Raw genomic sequence first — 16901 nt, 5'->3', positions numbered from 1 at the left:
GTAGACACACCAATCCGGTTTAAGCACTATAAAAATGCAGCAGGTAGGTTCACCTGCCTTCAACCAAAATGGAAGGAGTCAGAAAAAGAGTGAGGGTGAGAGGAGGAGTACACAGAGGAGGAGAAGGAGGTAGAGGAAGAGGCAGAGGCTGAGCCAGAGGTCGAGGAAGACCTGAAGCAGGAGGGGAACGTGCACAAAGAAGAAGAGAACCAAACTTATCAAATGACATTCGTGCAACACTAGTGGACCATGTTGTGAACCACGGATTGACGTTGAGGGAGGCTGGACTGAGAGTTCAGCCAAATCTTAGCAGATATACAGTGGCATCTGTCATAAGGACTTTTCGACAGGAAAACAGGTAAAAGATCTGTCTACAGTTACAGTAATCAGCCGCTTATTGTATGCACCATATCAGCACTTGTGATACCCCTTCCTGTGACATTGTACAGTAAGTTACATGTATTATTCTCTACATAGGATTGAGGGTCGGGAACGACAAGGAGGAAGGGGGCCCATATTCACGCAAGAACAAGAGAGAGAGATAATAAACATGGTTTTAGCCAATAATGCTATCAGGCTCAGAGAACTACAAGCCAACATTATCGGTGACCATGCCATTTTCAATAATGTCCATCAGGTGTCTCAGTCAACACTGGCACGCATCCTGAAAAGACATCAGGTTCAAATGAAACAACTTTATCGAGTGCCTTTTGAGCGGAGAGGGTGAAACGGCTGGGGCATGAGTATGTGGAGGTTTGTATTGTTCACTTTAGCACTGTGATGTTGCATACTACACACATTACTTTTTTACATTGACTGTACACTGCGTGCACAGTTATTAGGCAAGTGAGTATTCTGATCTTATCATTGTTTCTATTCACATTTTCGAACTCCAAACCATATAAACTTGAATGCTTATTGGATTTAATCATTTTCAGGTGATATGTATTTGTGTAATGAGGGAGGGTGTGGCGAAAGTGAATAACACCTTATATCAAGGTGTGGATAATTATTAGGCAGCCTCATTACCTCAGGTAAAATGGGCCAAAAAATGAATTTAACTGACACTGAAAAGCCAAAAATGTAAAATGCCTTTCAGACGGATGCGACACTCTTTAAATAGCTAAACTATTGAGGTGTGACCACCGGACATTCAAACGTTTTGTTGCGAATAGTCAACTGGGGCGCAAAAAACGCATGGGGAAGAAAAGGCGCAAATTAACTGCAAAAGACTTGAGAAGAATTAAACGTCAAACTACCAGGAACCCATTATCCTCCAGTGCCACCGTATTCCAGAACTGCAACCTACCTGGAGTGTTCAGAAGTACAAGGTGTCAAGTGCTCAGAGACATGGCCAAGGTCAAGAAGACTGAAACACCACTGAATAAGATTCACAAGTTGAAGCGTCAAGATTGGGCAAAGAAATACCTGAAGACAGATTTTTCAAAGGTTTTATGGACAGATGAAATGAAAGTGACTCTTGATGGACAAAATGGATGGGCCCGTAGCTGTATCAGTAATGGACACAGGGCACCACTTTGAGTCAGGTGCCAGCAAGGTGAAGGAGGGGTACTGGTATGGGCTGCTATCATTGAGGATGAGGTAGTTGGACCTTTTCGGGTTGAAGATGGACTGAAACTCAACTCCCAAACCTACTGCCAGTTTCTGGAAGATTATTTCGTCAAACTGTGGTACAGGAAGAAGTCCTCAGCATTCTAGAAGGCCATGATCTTTATGCAGGACAATGCTCCATCACATGCATCCAAGTACTCCACTGCTTGGCTAGCCAGCAAGGGCCTCAAAGATGCCTGAATAATGACCTGGCCCCCTTCCTCACCTGACTTAAATCCTATTGAGAACTTGTGGGCCCTTCTCAAACGTGAGATTTACAGTGATGGAAGACAATACACCTTTTTGAACTGCATTTGGGAGGCTGTGGTTGCTGCTTCAGTGAAAATTGATCGTGAACAGATCAAGAAACTGACAGACTCCATGGATGGAAGGCTCATGGCAGTTATTGAAAATAAGGGTGGCTATATTGGTCACTGAATATTTTTGAAAGGCCAAAAATGTTATATAATTGTCATTTTGTGTTACTTATCTGTTACACTTGCTCTAAAAATTGAGAATAAACAAGTGAGTTGAGAGAAATTAGTTTCGTAATTTAGTTGCTTAATAATTCTGCACACTAATAGTTGCCTAATAATTGTGCACACTTATATATTTCCCTGAGAAAGACAAAACTCACTTTTCCTTTGTTAAACATTCAGGTTTGAGGTTCAATAACATTTTGGATTGACTGAGAGCATTGTGTTTGTTCAACAATAAAATTAATCCCGAGTAATACAATTTGCCTAATAATTTTGCGCGCAGTGTATACTAGACCTATCCTGAACTACACAATCTTGTCTTTCACTGTGTTTCAGGGAGTTTTGTAGATGGATTCTGAGGAAATCCTGCATGAATTCATATATATTGATGAGGCAGGGTTCAACCTCACAAAAGCAAGAAGGAGAGGCAGAAATATCATTGGCCACAGGGCTATAATCAATGTCCCAGGGCAACGTGGGGGTAACATCACCCTTTGCGCTGCCACTTCACAGCATGGGGTTCTCCTCCGTCATGCCAAAATGGGCCCTTACAACACACCTCACATTCTCGTATTTTTGGACCGATTGCACCACATCGTCACAGCAGGTAATGAAATGCACAAGATGCAATACACTGTCATTTGGAACAATGTGTCATTCCACCGCTCTGCTTTGGTCCAGAACTGGTTTCAACACCGTCCACAGTTGACAGTACTATACCTTCCACCATACTCCGTTTCTAAACCCTATGGAAGAGTTTTTCTCTGCATGGCGGTGGAAGGTTTACGATCTCCAGCCCCAGGCTCAGGTACCCCTCATTCAGGCCATGGAGGACGCCTGTGACCAAGTCCACGCCGCAGCTGTGCAAGGATGGATTCGACATTGAAGACGGTTCTTCCCGCGTTGTCTTGCTAATGAGGATATTGCTTGTGATGTTGATGAAATTCTCTGGCCAGATCCAGCTAGGCGAAGAGAATGTATAGTATGTTTACTGTAGTATTTTCTGTACAATATTGTCAGTTTTTTTCAGATGATTTTTAATGTTTGTTGTTGTTGTTGTTATTTACTGTAATTGTAACCTGTACTGGATACAGTATTTTACATTTGTCTGTTTGCTGAGCTAACAGTGTTAAGCACTCTACTGTAGTAGCATGGAAACTGGGACATGTTTTGTTGTGATTCTCCATGTTGACATGTTGACTGATTTGGGTATATGGAGAGAAATAAATGATATTTTCCTCAGTCTGCAGCATTGATCTTGTGTAGTGTTTGTATAGTTGCACTTTCAATGTGTACTTCATTTACAGTACTCTAATCACTGACAATTAGACTTGCTAAAAGTGTTTTAGGTTAGCAACAGCAGTATGTAACTGGTTCAAAAAGATTGAAGTCATATGAAATGTGTGTTTCGTATGGTAACAAAATATTGTTTTTATGAAGTCGTGTATAGTTTTGACAAAAGTGTTCCATTTTGCAAATGATCTGAAGTGTTGTGCTACTTTGGTGTAGGGTTGTGCTAATTGTGTGTAGTGTTTTGACAAACCGGGCCCTGTTTTCAAAATTGTGCTGAAACAATTGAAAAAAAACTGTAAATGTACATTTAGATTGTTGCAATGATCCAATCTGATTGAACTATGAGGAGGGTCGGAATGACCAAAGCTTGTCTCTACTGCCATCTCTCTTTCATCATCATCAAATCAACTTATGAACTTGGCTAAAATAAAATTAAACATTGCTTTTGCCAAAAGCCAAACAATTGTGAGGAGCACACCTCATTAAAACTATAAGAAATAGCTATCAAAAATATGTTTACAAAGCAGGATGTAGCCATAAAGGATAAGACAATGAAGGCAGTGAGATTGTTCAGAAGAGGCTGCTGGCAGTATCGAGCGGACTTAGGCCTGAGGGATTTATACTCTCAATCAGAAACTTGACATGGTACACACTGCATGTATGACTTCAAATTAAAAGCTTTTAGTTGTAAATTTGAATTTACTTACCTGGTTAACACATACAATTGAGGGATGAGAACTAGTGCCACAAAGATTGCATTAATTATCTGACTGCAAATAAAAGGTTTGTAAGACTAGAATTAGATTCATGTTCATTTAGAATAAGTTACTAATAGAAAACATATAATCAATAGTGCAAAGAAAAGTCAAGAAATCACCATCAGATCATTTTTCACAACACAAGAAGCCACCAACTAGTTATTGTTCATTATCATCATAGTAATGAGACCCAGACCCAGTCTGTGAATTATTGTTTAACACCTCCAATACTTACAATCTATCCTTTGATCCCTTGGTATGATATTCTGGGAATACTGTGCTAATGCGTAATGTAGCATTGTGCCCATTCATTTTGAATAAACTCTGCCAAAGAAGTGAGAGGTGATAGGCCTTGATGACACATCCTTCCCAGTTCTAACTACTGTGAAAATGATCCTCCAACCAGGCTTTTCACCATACCCTGGTGTGCGTCCATGTGAATGAAACTGTATAACATGTATTCTAGTCACCCTTCACATTGTTGGAAAGAGAGACACTAAAGAATGTGCACATATGTTTGATGCATTATAGCCTACTCTATTTCGAGACGCCTATCTCAAATGTTATTTCCTCATATAATTGTGCAAAAAGTCATGTTCCGCCCTCCACCAGGCTACTCCTCTACTCTATTGTCCAAAATAGCAACCAACTACGAGAGGTAAACCAAACCCCCGCCCTATATTAACACACCATGGGACATCCTTGAGACTTTAAATCTCTTAATTCTAACAACTGCTGTCTATTGAAGGTTTGAGACTGCCACGCAAGTATCCACCATGCCTACCAACTACAGTGGCACATGGGACATGACTAGTAATGAAAACTTTGAAAGTTACATGGTTGCTCTTGGTAAGTTCTCTTTTTACTTGTTAATTGCAGCACGCATTTTCTTATGTTTTTAGGCAAGTGACTTTGATTACAATAATATTGACTATTTATTGATTAATTAATTAGGGTGAGTATTGGTAAAGTGGGACACGTTATGAAAATGTGTTTCCCGAACACCTTACAGAATCATCCCATTGTCTTAACCCCCAACATGATATCATTCTAAACAGCTTAACAAAGAAATATTAAAAACAGGATGGATGGCTCTTCTTCAAACACAAATTGTGCTGAGACCACATTTTTTAAGTCGATACTGGCAAATTGGGACACCTTGATTGACAAAGTGGGACACTTCATCCTTTATTGTAAAGAAGGATAAATAATAGTATATGAGTATTTTCAATATTTTTATGATAAACTTCAATTGTTCATACAAATGAAATGTATCAAAACATGCTTTATGTATTTTTGTGGAACATTAAGAATGATCATTTATAATGATTATTATCATTATCATACTTGATTATAATTATATGATGCAGCCTATATGTAATTGTATAGCCTATAAATAAAATGAACTTCATCTAGATCTATCAGCTCAACATTACACTCTAATAGACATTTTGTAGAATGAAACCAGAAAGACCATACCCCTCAACAATTTAATTGACTGTTTTATTGTCAAATACAGCAAAATACACTTTTTTAGTCATCATATAAGTAAGTTTATGAATATAGCTAGCTAGGATTTTTTTATGTTGGTTAGGTAATATCTTTCTAAGTAAAATGCAGCTATGCTAGCTTTTTATAGCAAGCTAGGTGATAGCAGATTTGAGGAAAATGAAATGCAACATGTGATCCTATTTAGAAAATGGATTTCTGTTAAGAAAACATGTATTTCATAATCCCCTGAAATATATTTTCTGCGTTACAATGGCCAAGAGGAGTGTCCCAGTTTGACAGTAACAGGGTGTCCCATTTTGACAGTAGGCGATTGGCATACTGTCAAAATGTCAATATTCTAAAAAGGTGAGAGTAGTAAGAAAACAATTTACAGTCATTTTGATATACAATTACATCCCATTACAAAATAGGTCGTAATTAGACACTGAATATCCTTTCTTAGTTTTTTATAACCTTAACATTAGGCATCTAGACAGACGGAATGCCACGCCCACAATGATTATCATCACATACTTCCTCACTAACACACAGGCACAATGTTATTGTACACATTTAAAGATATCCATTACAAAGCTTAAGTGTCCCACTTTGCCAGGTGTGCCACTTAACCAATACTCACTCTACCTGTTGGTAATTCATTCATGCTGACATTAGGTAGGGTAGTGTACCGTTTTATTCTGAAATCAACTGAAATTGATTATCTTTGATTTATTCACTTTTATTCATTTATTAGATAGGCCTATATTTTCAAATCAATAATTTTTCATAATTCTCGTTTCTCTTTTCTGTCAATAATTCAAAACAATAATAACATGTATGTGATTGTTATTGTCGGAACTCTATGCTTGCGTTTTCTTTTTCTTTAGTATGTGGCACATATGGGGGCACCTGCAGGGTTAGGGTTACTTTCTAAATGTAATATGTTACAGTTACTAGTTACCAGTCCAAAAGTGTAATCAGTAACTTAACTTTTGTATTAGCCTACCCCAAAATCTGTAACATAATCAGATAACATTTTTTTTTTTTTTTTTGATAACATTCAGTTACTTTTGTATTACTTTCCCCATCGGTGGCATTAGAAGAAGACAAAAAGGATTCATCAAACGCATTTGATGTCCTCATAGTGGTCTGTGACTTGTGGTCAGACTTGCTCAGGGGGAACAAACTTAAACTTTTAATGCTAAATTATAATATATATTATTATAATATACATTGAGAGTACAAAACATTAAGAACACCTCCCTAATATTGAGTTGCAATTTCTATCTTCTCTCTTTTGCTCAACATGCTCACCAGTAGAATTATAACTCCATATAATATGAATCTTAACTTCTTTCAAAATACATTCTGAAGAATTCAAATGTGTAACTTTGGAATTATGATTCATAACCTAGCTCACCAGTTTCCTGCTGAGAATGGATTGGAAATGTTCAGTCTCTTAGGATATATTTGTAACACATGCAGGATTTCTTTCCTTACAGGCATTGATTTTGCAACACGCAAGATTGCAAACATGTTGAAACCTCAGAAAGTGATTGAGCAAGATGGGGATTCTTTCATCATCAAAACATTCACTACCTTCAAAAACTACACAGTCTCATTCAAGATTGGGGAAGAGTTTGAGGAGGTGACCAAAGCCTTGGATAACAGAAAAGTCCAGGTAGAAACTTGCAATTGACTGTTCCTATGGGCGCTGGCACTTTATCATTTATGTCATATCATGTTATTTTGCTCCTTGTTGCTTATTGAACTGTGGTCATTAATATGGCAACATTGAGGACAATATGTAACAGAGCTGTCTATAAGCCTATTTCAAGCAAGCTGGAGCTATCCCAGGTGTTTTAAAGTTATGGTCCACACAACCCATTATGATAAGTAGTCTTGTTAATTACAGACGGTGGTCAACTGGGACAATGATAAACTGGTGTGTGTTCAGAAGGGAGAGAAGAAGAACAGAGGGTGGACACACTGGATAGAAGGAGATGAGCTCTATCTGGCATGTAGCATGTACTCATATCTACCTTTTAACTACATTGATGGCATTAGTATTAGTAGGCCTAACTGTTATACATTTTTCCTCTCTCTTATAGGAAATCACCTGTGGGGATAAAGTCTGCAAGCAGATTTATAAAAAGAGTGCTTGATAATTCTTTCATCATAAAGTTTGCACAATATTTCTTCAACCTTACATTTGCTAAATATGCTTCATAAATGTATCACTAATATGACATGCTCATGGTATGTTTTGAGTATGCGAAATAATTAAAAGAAAATATTCAACATTTTTAACAACATGAATAAAAATAACATGATATACATTTGAGGATTTCGTGATTATGTACAATAAATTTAATCAACTAAAAACCATGAATAAAGCGCTGGACCATTAATGCATTGTTTTGTAATACTCCAGCCCAGCAGGTGGTGCTATAGGCCTAGTATTGGTTCAATTGGATGACACCATCCGCCTTTCTAAGCGCGCAACTTTTCAAGTTAAGCGGAATGTGATTTATCGTAAAGATTATTCCATGCCCATTAGCTAGCTACTCAAGAAACGATTGTACATATTGTTTCGTTTTCTGTTTTAAATATCATCTGGTGAAAAAGTGTACGAGTAAACCAGTGTGGTAGGCTATGTATGCTATCCACTACTAGCTGCCTAGCTAACGTGAACTGTCGGGAGAAAATGGCAACAGCAATGGACGAGGAGGAAAGAAAACTTCAGGTGCAACTTTTACCTTTGATTTATTGATTGCATTAATTCACAATTATATATTTGTCTTGGAAGCACGTGTTGTCAGTTAGATAAAGATGAACAAAGCTAGTATTTACTCATTTTTTCACTAAACCCGTAGAGACTGAAAGCAGCAGTCCACTATACAGTGGGACGACTGTGTCAAAACATTGGTGAGGATCATCAGAAGGAATTCAGCCGACAGGTTATAGCAGCAATAGCTGAAACGACGTTCAGGCAATGTGGTGAGTATTATAATAACAAACATCAACAAATAATGTCTGTAGGGAAGGGGAGATTGCTGTGCATGACTGGTAACAAGAGGGCCCTGATGAGTTAGTTATGAACATCTTTGTGCACGGTCTCCATCTTGGGTTTGCTCTGTCCAAGCACCAGTCAAATTCACATGTTATTCTGTCCCAGTCCAGAAACTGCCCCTACGTGGGATGGATTTGATTGGTAAACATGGTAATACTGTAGCTCCAACTTGCCAAATGACAGGCTTGGTATTCTTGTCAACATATTATTTACATATTTGGGTCTTGGGGGTTTACTGTAAAATCTTGAGACTCAAAAGGATTTGTCCAAACACCCCTATGGCTTCCTTTCCTCATCGTTTTCCTAAAAGACCAAGGACAGATGACCATACATACACTGACTATCAAGTCCTCTGATGGCAGCGTCATAAAATAATGAACACTTTCGGTGCATCTCAATGGTCAGCTGTAGATTGTTCCCCTTGTCTCCTTTCCTTCATCTGTACTAATGTGGCCAAAAATTGTCAGGCAGCCTAGTGGAGGTTGTGACTAGATGGAGTACAGCTAGGAACGGAAGTTACTTTTTGTTGCAGGTTAGGAGAGCATTTTAGCTAACCCTAACACTTTTCCTAACCATAACCTAATTGCCCTAACCTGCTATGTTAATACTCCTTACCTGCTACGAAAAAGTAACTTCCGGTCGTAGCTGTATACCACGTAGTCAAAATCCCTAGCAGTTAGAGCATTTGACCAGTAACAGAAGGGTCACTGGTTCAAATACCCGAGCCGACAAGGTGAAAAATAGCTCTGGGAAAAATGAAGCGACCACTGCAAAATAATCAGTTTCTCTGGTTTTACTGTTTATAGGTCTGTGTTTGGGTAAAATTATCATTTTTGTTTTTTTCTATAAACTACTGACAACATTTCTCCCAAATAAAAATACTGTCATTTAGAGCATTTATTTGCGGAAAATGACAACTGGTCAAAATGACAAAAGATATCCCGTGTTGTCAGACCGAATAATGCAAAGAAAATAAGAAAATTCATATTCATTTTTAAACAACACAATACTAATGTTTTAACTTAGGTAGAGTTCAGAAATCAATATTTGGTGAAAATCAGGGTTATTCCAATCACAGCTTTCATGTGTCTTGGCATGCTCTCCACCAGTCTTTCACATTGATGTTGGGTGACTTTATGCCACTCCTGGCACAAAAATTCAAGCAGCTTGGCTTTGTTTGATGGAAAAGGATTGTGACCATCCATCTTCCTCCTGATCACATTCCAGAGGTTTTCAATGGGGTTCAGGTCTGGAGATTGGGCTGGCCATGACAGGGTCTTGATCTGGTGGTCCTCCATCCACACCTTGATTGACTTGGCTGTGTGGCATGGAGCATTGTCCTGCTAGAAAAACCAATCCTCAGAGTTGGGGAACATTGTCAGAGCAGAAGGAATAAAGTTTTCTTCCAGGACAACCTTGTACGTGGCTTGATTAATGCGTTCTTCACAAAAACTAATCTGCCCGATTCCAGCCTTGCTGAAGCACCCCCAGATCATCACTGATTCTCCACCAAGTTTCAAAGTGGGTGCGAGTCCTGGAGAGGCCTACAAGCCACAGTGGGTGCGAGTCCTGGAGAGGCCTACAAGCCAGTGTCTCACACCCACTGTGAAATTTGGTGGAGGATCGGTGATGATCTGGGGGCCACTTTACACTGAGATTATTCTGCTTGTATGTTTCAGATGATTGACAGCATTTCTTTTTTTCCTAGATATTTTTGCAAAGGACTTGGAGGCCTTTGCAAGGTAAAAGGTCTTCATACAGCTTGCATTGACGTTATGAAATCTGTGTTTATTCAGACTGACAATCCTGCTGTTACAAATGAATGATTTCCAGCCCCATTTATGCAATGTTCAGTTAGGTGGGGCAGGGGGTGTTTGGCATCAAATGCTCTGCAGGGTCTGTTGTAAACAGAATAAAATGTTCCTTCAGCAAGTATAAGGCAAGACCATGAAGTTCAATAATTTGCTTCTGTTTCATAATCAGATTAACGTGTGTTGCGGGGGTTCAATTGTAGGCATGCCAAAAGGAACACAGTATCTGTAGAGGATGTGAAGCTTACAGCTCGGCGAAGTACAGCACTGGTGGGTATTGGCTAATTTAACAATAAGTCAACATCACAGGATTGATGAACAGTCAGTTCTTGAAGCTTTATTGTTATGATAGCAGTCATATTTGGACCCTTATAGGGAGTTGTTTTCCACAGCAACATAGGTATTTGCAATGGTATTGTCTCCTACGTTTGAAATAACAAACTCTCTTTTCTAGTCTAACTTCATACAAAGGAAGAGTGAAGAGATTGGCAGCGCCAACCAGGAGCAGAGAGACACAAGGAAGAAGATTGCTGGGAAGAGGAAGAATAAGGAGATGGTGTAGGGAGGAAAAACATGCTACCCTAGTACTAAGTGAATGGGTTTGATTATACAGACAGTTAATAGCATGTGTACTTTTACTAATATGGCATCAACTGCTCGACCAAACTTGCAGAAAATATTTATTGATTACAATTCCAAGTGGTACAGCAATATTATCTTCATTGGCTGAAATGTAAGCACTGTTCCAATGTCTTCTCCAAAAGTATTTACAGATCTACACATTAACATCAGTTCAATACAATTGAAGGACAACAGGTGTTCCCATTCACCATTGTGCTGTAATATCCTTAATGTACACTATTTGAGTGTACACATCTGAAATACCATAACCTGTTCATTGTCTTGTCCCAAAGAATAGATTAGATCTACACAATGCCGCAATGTGTTATTTTAAAATATAAAGCCAAATAAACAATACTTGTCATCAGGTCTGATTAGAAGTGTATCCAAACTTACTACCCAATTCTGACTCCTTTTAGGTTACCATAAATATAAGAGACCCCATTTCAAGCCTGTGAGGACTTCGGTCTTCATCCTTCAGGACACTGACTCCAGTCCGGGTTCAGATGGAAACCTCGGTCAGCAGTGTCCAAGGTCCCTAGATATGTGAATTAAATTAGATTTTGACAACTCAAATGTCACAAAAGTACCCAGTATTCATATAAGCATATCTATTCAAACAAAGTTTTATTAGAGAACTCTTATTTGACATGTCTAAAACACCTTTGAAACACACTGAATCACACTGGGAAATATGACAACCACACCACTCCATGCTCTCACACCAACACTCACGTCCCCAGTGTCCTCGGCAGGTGTCATCCACATCAAGTTCACACTTACAGAGCATCAATAACAAGGAAAGAAACCACACACACCATACAGCATTCAGGTCAGGTAGGTTATATAAGCAAGACAAATATTCAGCACAACATTCCACACTACATTTGTGTACTACTTCTGCACTTGATCAATAAGGGTAGGAAAAATTGCTACAATAAAAAGAGATCTTGAAGTACTACTAAATGAAAGTCCATTTTAGGGGGAAGGAGCTTGTAGCATCTGCAGCTTCCATTCACTCTCACAAAAGCAGTCAAATTGGGCTCTTTCATCGCACAACCAGTCCGTTTCACGCTTTCTTTTTCTCTCTCCGTTCGCTCACTCATCGATTCACTCTTCGCCACAAGCCATCCTCAGTCGCACTCATGAGTTCTTAAAATGTCAGCTGCGCAGTTCTTTCCATTAAAAAGTGGATAAAAAAATGAAACACCCACCGTCTCTTAGAACATGCGGAGTGAAGCCGTTGTTTGATGGCAAAGCATTTACAGATGGGAAGAGGGAGAGTGATACTGACATCACCCAAAGAATGCTGCCAAAGAGGAGCTTCTTCCCGGGAAAATGGAAGAGAAGTGAACTGCAGAAGAGATTGTAGTGAAGATTTTTTCCATTGAACTTGACTGCAAATAAAGTTGCACTTAAACATTTCAGTTTCAACCAGATTCTTTCCAATGCAAGATTGTTGTCAAATATATGGATGAATAGTGAACCATAGTGATTTCTCATGCATTTTCAGAAACATCACAACTCACAATACATGCCTTTAAGAATCCAGTTGAAAATAGGTCAGGACAAACTTAAATCAATTTGACATCAAAAGTAGCACTTAAGCTGAACACCCTGGTAAATAATAATTCACCTCACACTTTCTAAATTAAATCTTGAGCATTTTTTCCAAATTTACAAAACATTTTTTGACAAAAGCGTTTAGCTATCAGATACGCGTAACACCAGAAATAGATTTGGAAAAAGACATCTCACAATACTTACCATACAAACTATTACTTACATACCCCACCCTGAAGACTTGGACTCCATACTGGAGCCAAATCCTCCTGAGCTAAACCCACTACCACTGGTTGTTGAATTAGAACCAGTACCCCAACCTAGACTGGCTGAGCTGGTGCCGTAGTTACTGTTGCCTGTGCTGTAGGCTTGGCTCTGATCCCTGGCGGAGCTAGTCTGCCCAGTAGAGGTGGTGCCTGAGGTGGCAGTCTGCCCTTGTTGACTAGCCAGCATACCCATCATTCCCCAACTGCTCTGCAGGGCAGCTTGAGCAGCAGCCATCATGGCAGGGTTCAGACTAAAGTTGCCAAAATTAGCCATATTACTCCCGGCGCTGCTCCCTAACCCTGTGCGGTTACTACCAAAGCCCTGAGCCCCAAACCCATTTCCAAACCGCCCTGCTCGCTCCATCATCTGCCTACTGCCGTGCTTTGGCTCAGCGTTTGAGATGTGCACGCTGACCCCCTTAATAATCAGGTCCTCTCCACATAGGGAACTGGCAACCTGGAGAGGAATAAACAAACAAACAAAAAAATATGCCAGTCTGACATTAAAGGGGTAATTCAGCAGATGGCAAAAAAAAACAATGCCTTTCAATTTGCAGTGGCACCAACCTGGTCATCGGCAAAGCTGACGAAGGCAAAGGCACGAAAGGGCTTGGGGATGAAGACGTCAGTGACCTCGCCATACTGCATGAAGAACTGGCGCAGCTCATCAGCGGAAATGTCTTCAGTGCAACGGCCTACAAACACTTTCCTGCTTCTCATGGGCTCATCTGGACCTTGCTGTTTTACAAAAGGTAGAAAAAAGTCTTGCACATTAACAATATGGCATTAGGGGGAGGTGGTGGGACGGTGTGGTCTGAAATAAGTGCTCGTCATTAATGATCCATGTTATTACATGCCATACAGATACAAACACCTACCTTGGAGTTGGGGAGTTTGCAGTCACACCATCTTCCATCAATCATGTGGCGTTGAGAGATCACTTTATCTTGAGTTTCATACTCAGTAAACCTCACAAAGCCAAATCCCTTTGAGTTTCCAGTCTTCACATCTCGTTTCACCTGTAAGTAGGAGCATGGTGTTAAAACCTACATTTCCCCTTTAAACATTTTGGGTTAATCTGCAGTTGCTACATTCATTTTGGGACATAAATGCTATGTACCCATTGATTCATTTAGAATATAACTTATAAATGCCTCATGAGCTTAGTTAAATTTACATACCGCATCACAACCCAAAATAAGCTTTACTCCAATGTTTGTTAACAAAGTAAGAGAAACACTATACCATCAAAACATAGTTAAAACTATCATGTTGATATCATAGATGGTCGGTCAGTCCTTGCATCCATAGCTCAGTCTATGAATTTGAGAGTGGTTGTGTTTCTCCAGATCCAACCCTTAGTAAAACGGTGGTGGTGAGAACGCTTTGTCATTGTTTAAACTGCTCACTGCCGCTTTAAAATGTCTCAAATGTTAGTTTAGTAGGAACCACAGATATAGCAAGGCCTTGCTCATTAGAGCTGTGTAAAAGGAAAAAAATGGATCCACAGCACTCAAGTGATTGGCATCAATGAAATTGCTAATCTGAGACTTTACCTGTACCATGATGACTTCCCCAAAGGTGCTGAAGTAATCTTTCAGGTCCTGTTCAGATGTCTTCCATGGCAACCCCAGTACAATCAGGTCTGAAGTCTTCATGTCACCCCTCTTCATCTTTACAGCTGAGGAGGCATCAATCTCGTCCATTTTCCTTTTGTTGTCTGAAAGTGTGGTACAGATCATTCAATCGCTGTTGGAACACTTGACAGACATTTGCCTAGCTAGATACTCATTCCATGTGATGCATATAGTTAGGGAACAGTTGACGCTTGAATAATTTATTATAATGCATTTGTCCACCAGTTGGTGGCTAATAAAATAACACGTAAAAAGTCAGTCACCATACCTTTGGGATAATTGACGACATAGGCCAAATTGCCCCAGCCGTTTTCAGGTGCATGAAGAATCCCTTCCACCAAACGGACCCCTCGCATGCACTGCGAAACTGGACTCCTGAATCGTAGGCCGCAGGCCCCTGGAAACTGAGCTGCCACAGTAGAAAGCAACACTGTGCCATCATCCTCGGATGGGATCTCCATGGGCTCCTCATTCTCTTCTTCGGCCACGCGAATGTACACCTCTGCCATTTTTACGCACAACGCCTTTTCTCAGCCCAAAATACAACACTGGCAAGCTTACGTTAAATAGCCCTCTAAACACTTGGCTATGCCCGACGACACGAGCCGTTTGGTACAAAACAGTCGTGGGGGGGGGAAATGGTTTTGCAACAACAAAAATAGTTCAGATGTTGAAATGGACGCTGTTAATCTGATTAAACCAAATTGTATTTACACGACGTAGAGTTTGAGATATTATCGCAAACGAGGCTACCACGGTCCCACTCCCAGTGTTCCTTTGTTAGGGTGGCTAGCTAACGTTAGCTTGCTGTGTCATCGACACCGGACGACGACCTCGCTATAGCAATGTGGCTATGAATGCGCTAACGGCGTCTATCGCAGTGTTGGTCCTACAAATTGAAATGTCGTCTAAGAAAACTGAAATCGAGCAATCGTATAATTAACGTGAAGTCTTAACTCCGTTTTCTTATCTAACATGCACGTATGACTGCAGATTTAAAGCAAATATTTACGCTCAAAAGCATCTGCGACAATATAAAACACCGTTGTACTTTCAGATCAAAATGGCATTATGTAAGTCATGGAGGAAGTACGTAATGTCAGATCATCTCATTGTAAACGGAGGGAGGGTGTTGTGCATCTAAGAAATAACAGAAACGAATAATTATTAATGTACCATTTTTACTGTGATCTCTTAAAACATTTGTATTTTTCCCCAAATAATTTAACCTTGGGTAAACTGATTATACCCACCTGAGATCCATACTCGATGACTACTGTGGCGTCCCCCCTATGTAAAGATTGGATGAACCCATTTTTCCTTCATGACTTCCTGTGACAACGGGACCAATGAACGTTTCTTGTACATCTTTTGTCAAATTGAATTTTCGTGGCAGCAGGTTAGGAGAATTAGGAAAAGGGGTAAAGGTTAGCTATAATACCAAAAAATTATAATTGACGTCAATTTCACAAAAGCTGTATCCCATCTAGACAAGATCAGGGAACAAGCGTCACCAACATTCCGGATAGGAATTCCAGGCTGCTGTCCCTCTCTCCATGTTGTTGTTAGCCATAGCAACATGCATCACGGGAGGGAAGAAAGCACCTCAAATGGCTCGTTTGTTGAAATGACACTGTACACACTTGGGGCGCTAGTAATGTCTACAAGCCACCCCTGGACGTCCCACTTCTGACACCCCAATGCACTGTGGCGAACAGCGGGAGCATTGCACCAACAGGAATTAGAACCAAGATTGCCCGACCACAATGCGCAAGCCACAACCCCAACATATATTTATAATGGGCTTAAACATGAATGCAGAACAAACACAGGAGGCAACTATTCATTAAAACCCCTCAGTCCGCCAAGACAAAAACAACCAACCGTTTGGGTCACGTACAAACATGTTAAGTAGCCGATTGCGCTTTTACTTTGCATTGTTGGAATGTGAGGCGAGGGTTCCTTTCTCTCATTATTTGCACTAACAGGCAATATAGTTAATCTACATATGAGCTAGAAAACATTTGACAAGTGGCATGAGAATAGGTTAAGAACAAGACATCTCAAACGGATTTTTATTACATTTTCAATAACAGTACATTTTAGTACAGTATCTTGATCCAGCTCACTGTGGAACACCAAGGCTGTTTACACAGGCAGACCAATTCTGTTGTTTTTTTTGTTTTTTTTTCACTATTTGGACTTTTGACCAGATCAGAACATGACAATAATTGGGCAAAAGATCAGAATTGGGCTGCCTGTGTAAACACAGGACAAAAGATTGAAATAAAATACAAA

The 16901-nt window shown here is 39.8% G+C and overlaps 3 protein-coding genes across 3 annotated transcripts; 2 read left to right on the top strand and 1 right to left on the bottom strand.

Annotated features, from left to right (window-relative positions):
* The first annotated feature begins 4845 nt into the window (after positions 1 to 4845).
* On the top strand, positions 4846 to 8022 carry ret7 (Retinoid-binding protein 7). The gene is given in 4 exon segments (NM_001141457.1): positions 4846 to 4990; positions 7135 to 7313; positions 7548 to 7649; positions 7744 to 8022. Coding segments are annotated over 4 exon segments (378 nt in total). The 5' UTR covers positions 4846 to 4947; the 3' UTR covers positions 7798 to 8022.
* An 87-nt stretch (positions 8023 to 8109) lies between these two features.
* Positions 8110 to 11503, top strand: cenps (centromere protein S). The gene is given in 5 exon segments (NM_001141505.1): positions 8110 to 8378; positions 8509 to 8632; positions 10414 to 10447; positions 10720 to 10786; positions 10971 to 11503. Coding segments are annotated over 5 exon segments (420 nt in total). The 5' UTR covers positions 8110 to 8291; the 3' UTR covers positions 11079 to 11503.
* LOC106565996 (TAR DNA-binding protein 43) lies at positions 11179 to 15660 on the bottom strand. The gene is made up of 5 exons (XM_014133744.3): positions 14872 to 15660; positions 14523 to 14686; positions 13845 to 13985; positions 13534 to 13704; positions 11179 to 13423 (listed from the first exon to the last, which is right to left on the bottom strand). The coding sequence occupies exons 1-5, from the start codon at positions 15110 to 15112 to the stop codon at positions 12920 to 12922; spliced, it is 1221 nt and encodes a 406-aa protein (XP_013989219.1). The 5' UTR covers positions 15113 to 15660; the 3' UTR covers positions 11179 to 12919.
* Positions 15661 to 16901: the final 1241 nt, after the last annotated feature.

Source organism: Salmo salar, chromosome 12 (genome assembly GCF_965601325.2).
Source record: "Salmo salar chromosome 12, fSalSal1, whole genome shotgun sequence".
Lineage (NCBI taxonomy): Eukaryota > Metazoa > Chordata > Actinopteri > Salmoniformes > Salmonidae > Salmo > Salmo salar.
Note: the sequence above shows the minus strand (reverse complement) of the source record. Positions and strands in the feature narration are given on the sequence as shown.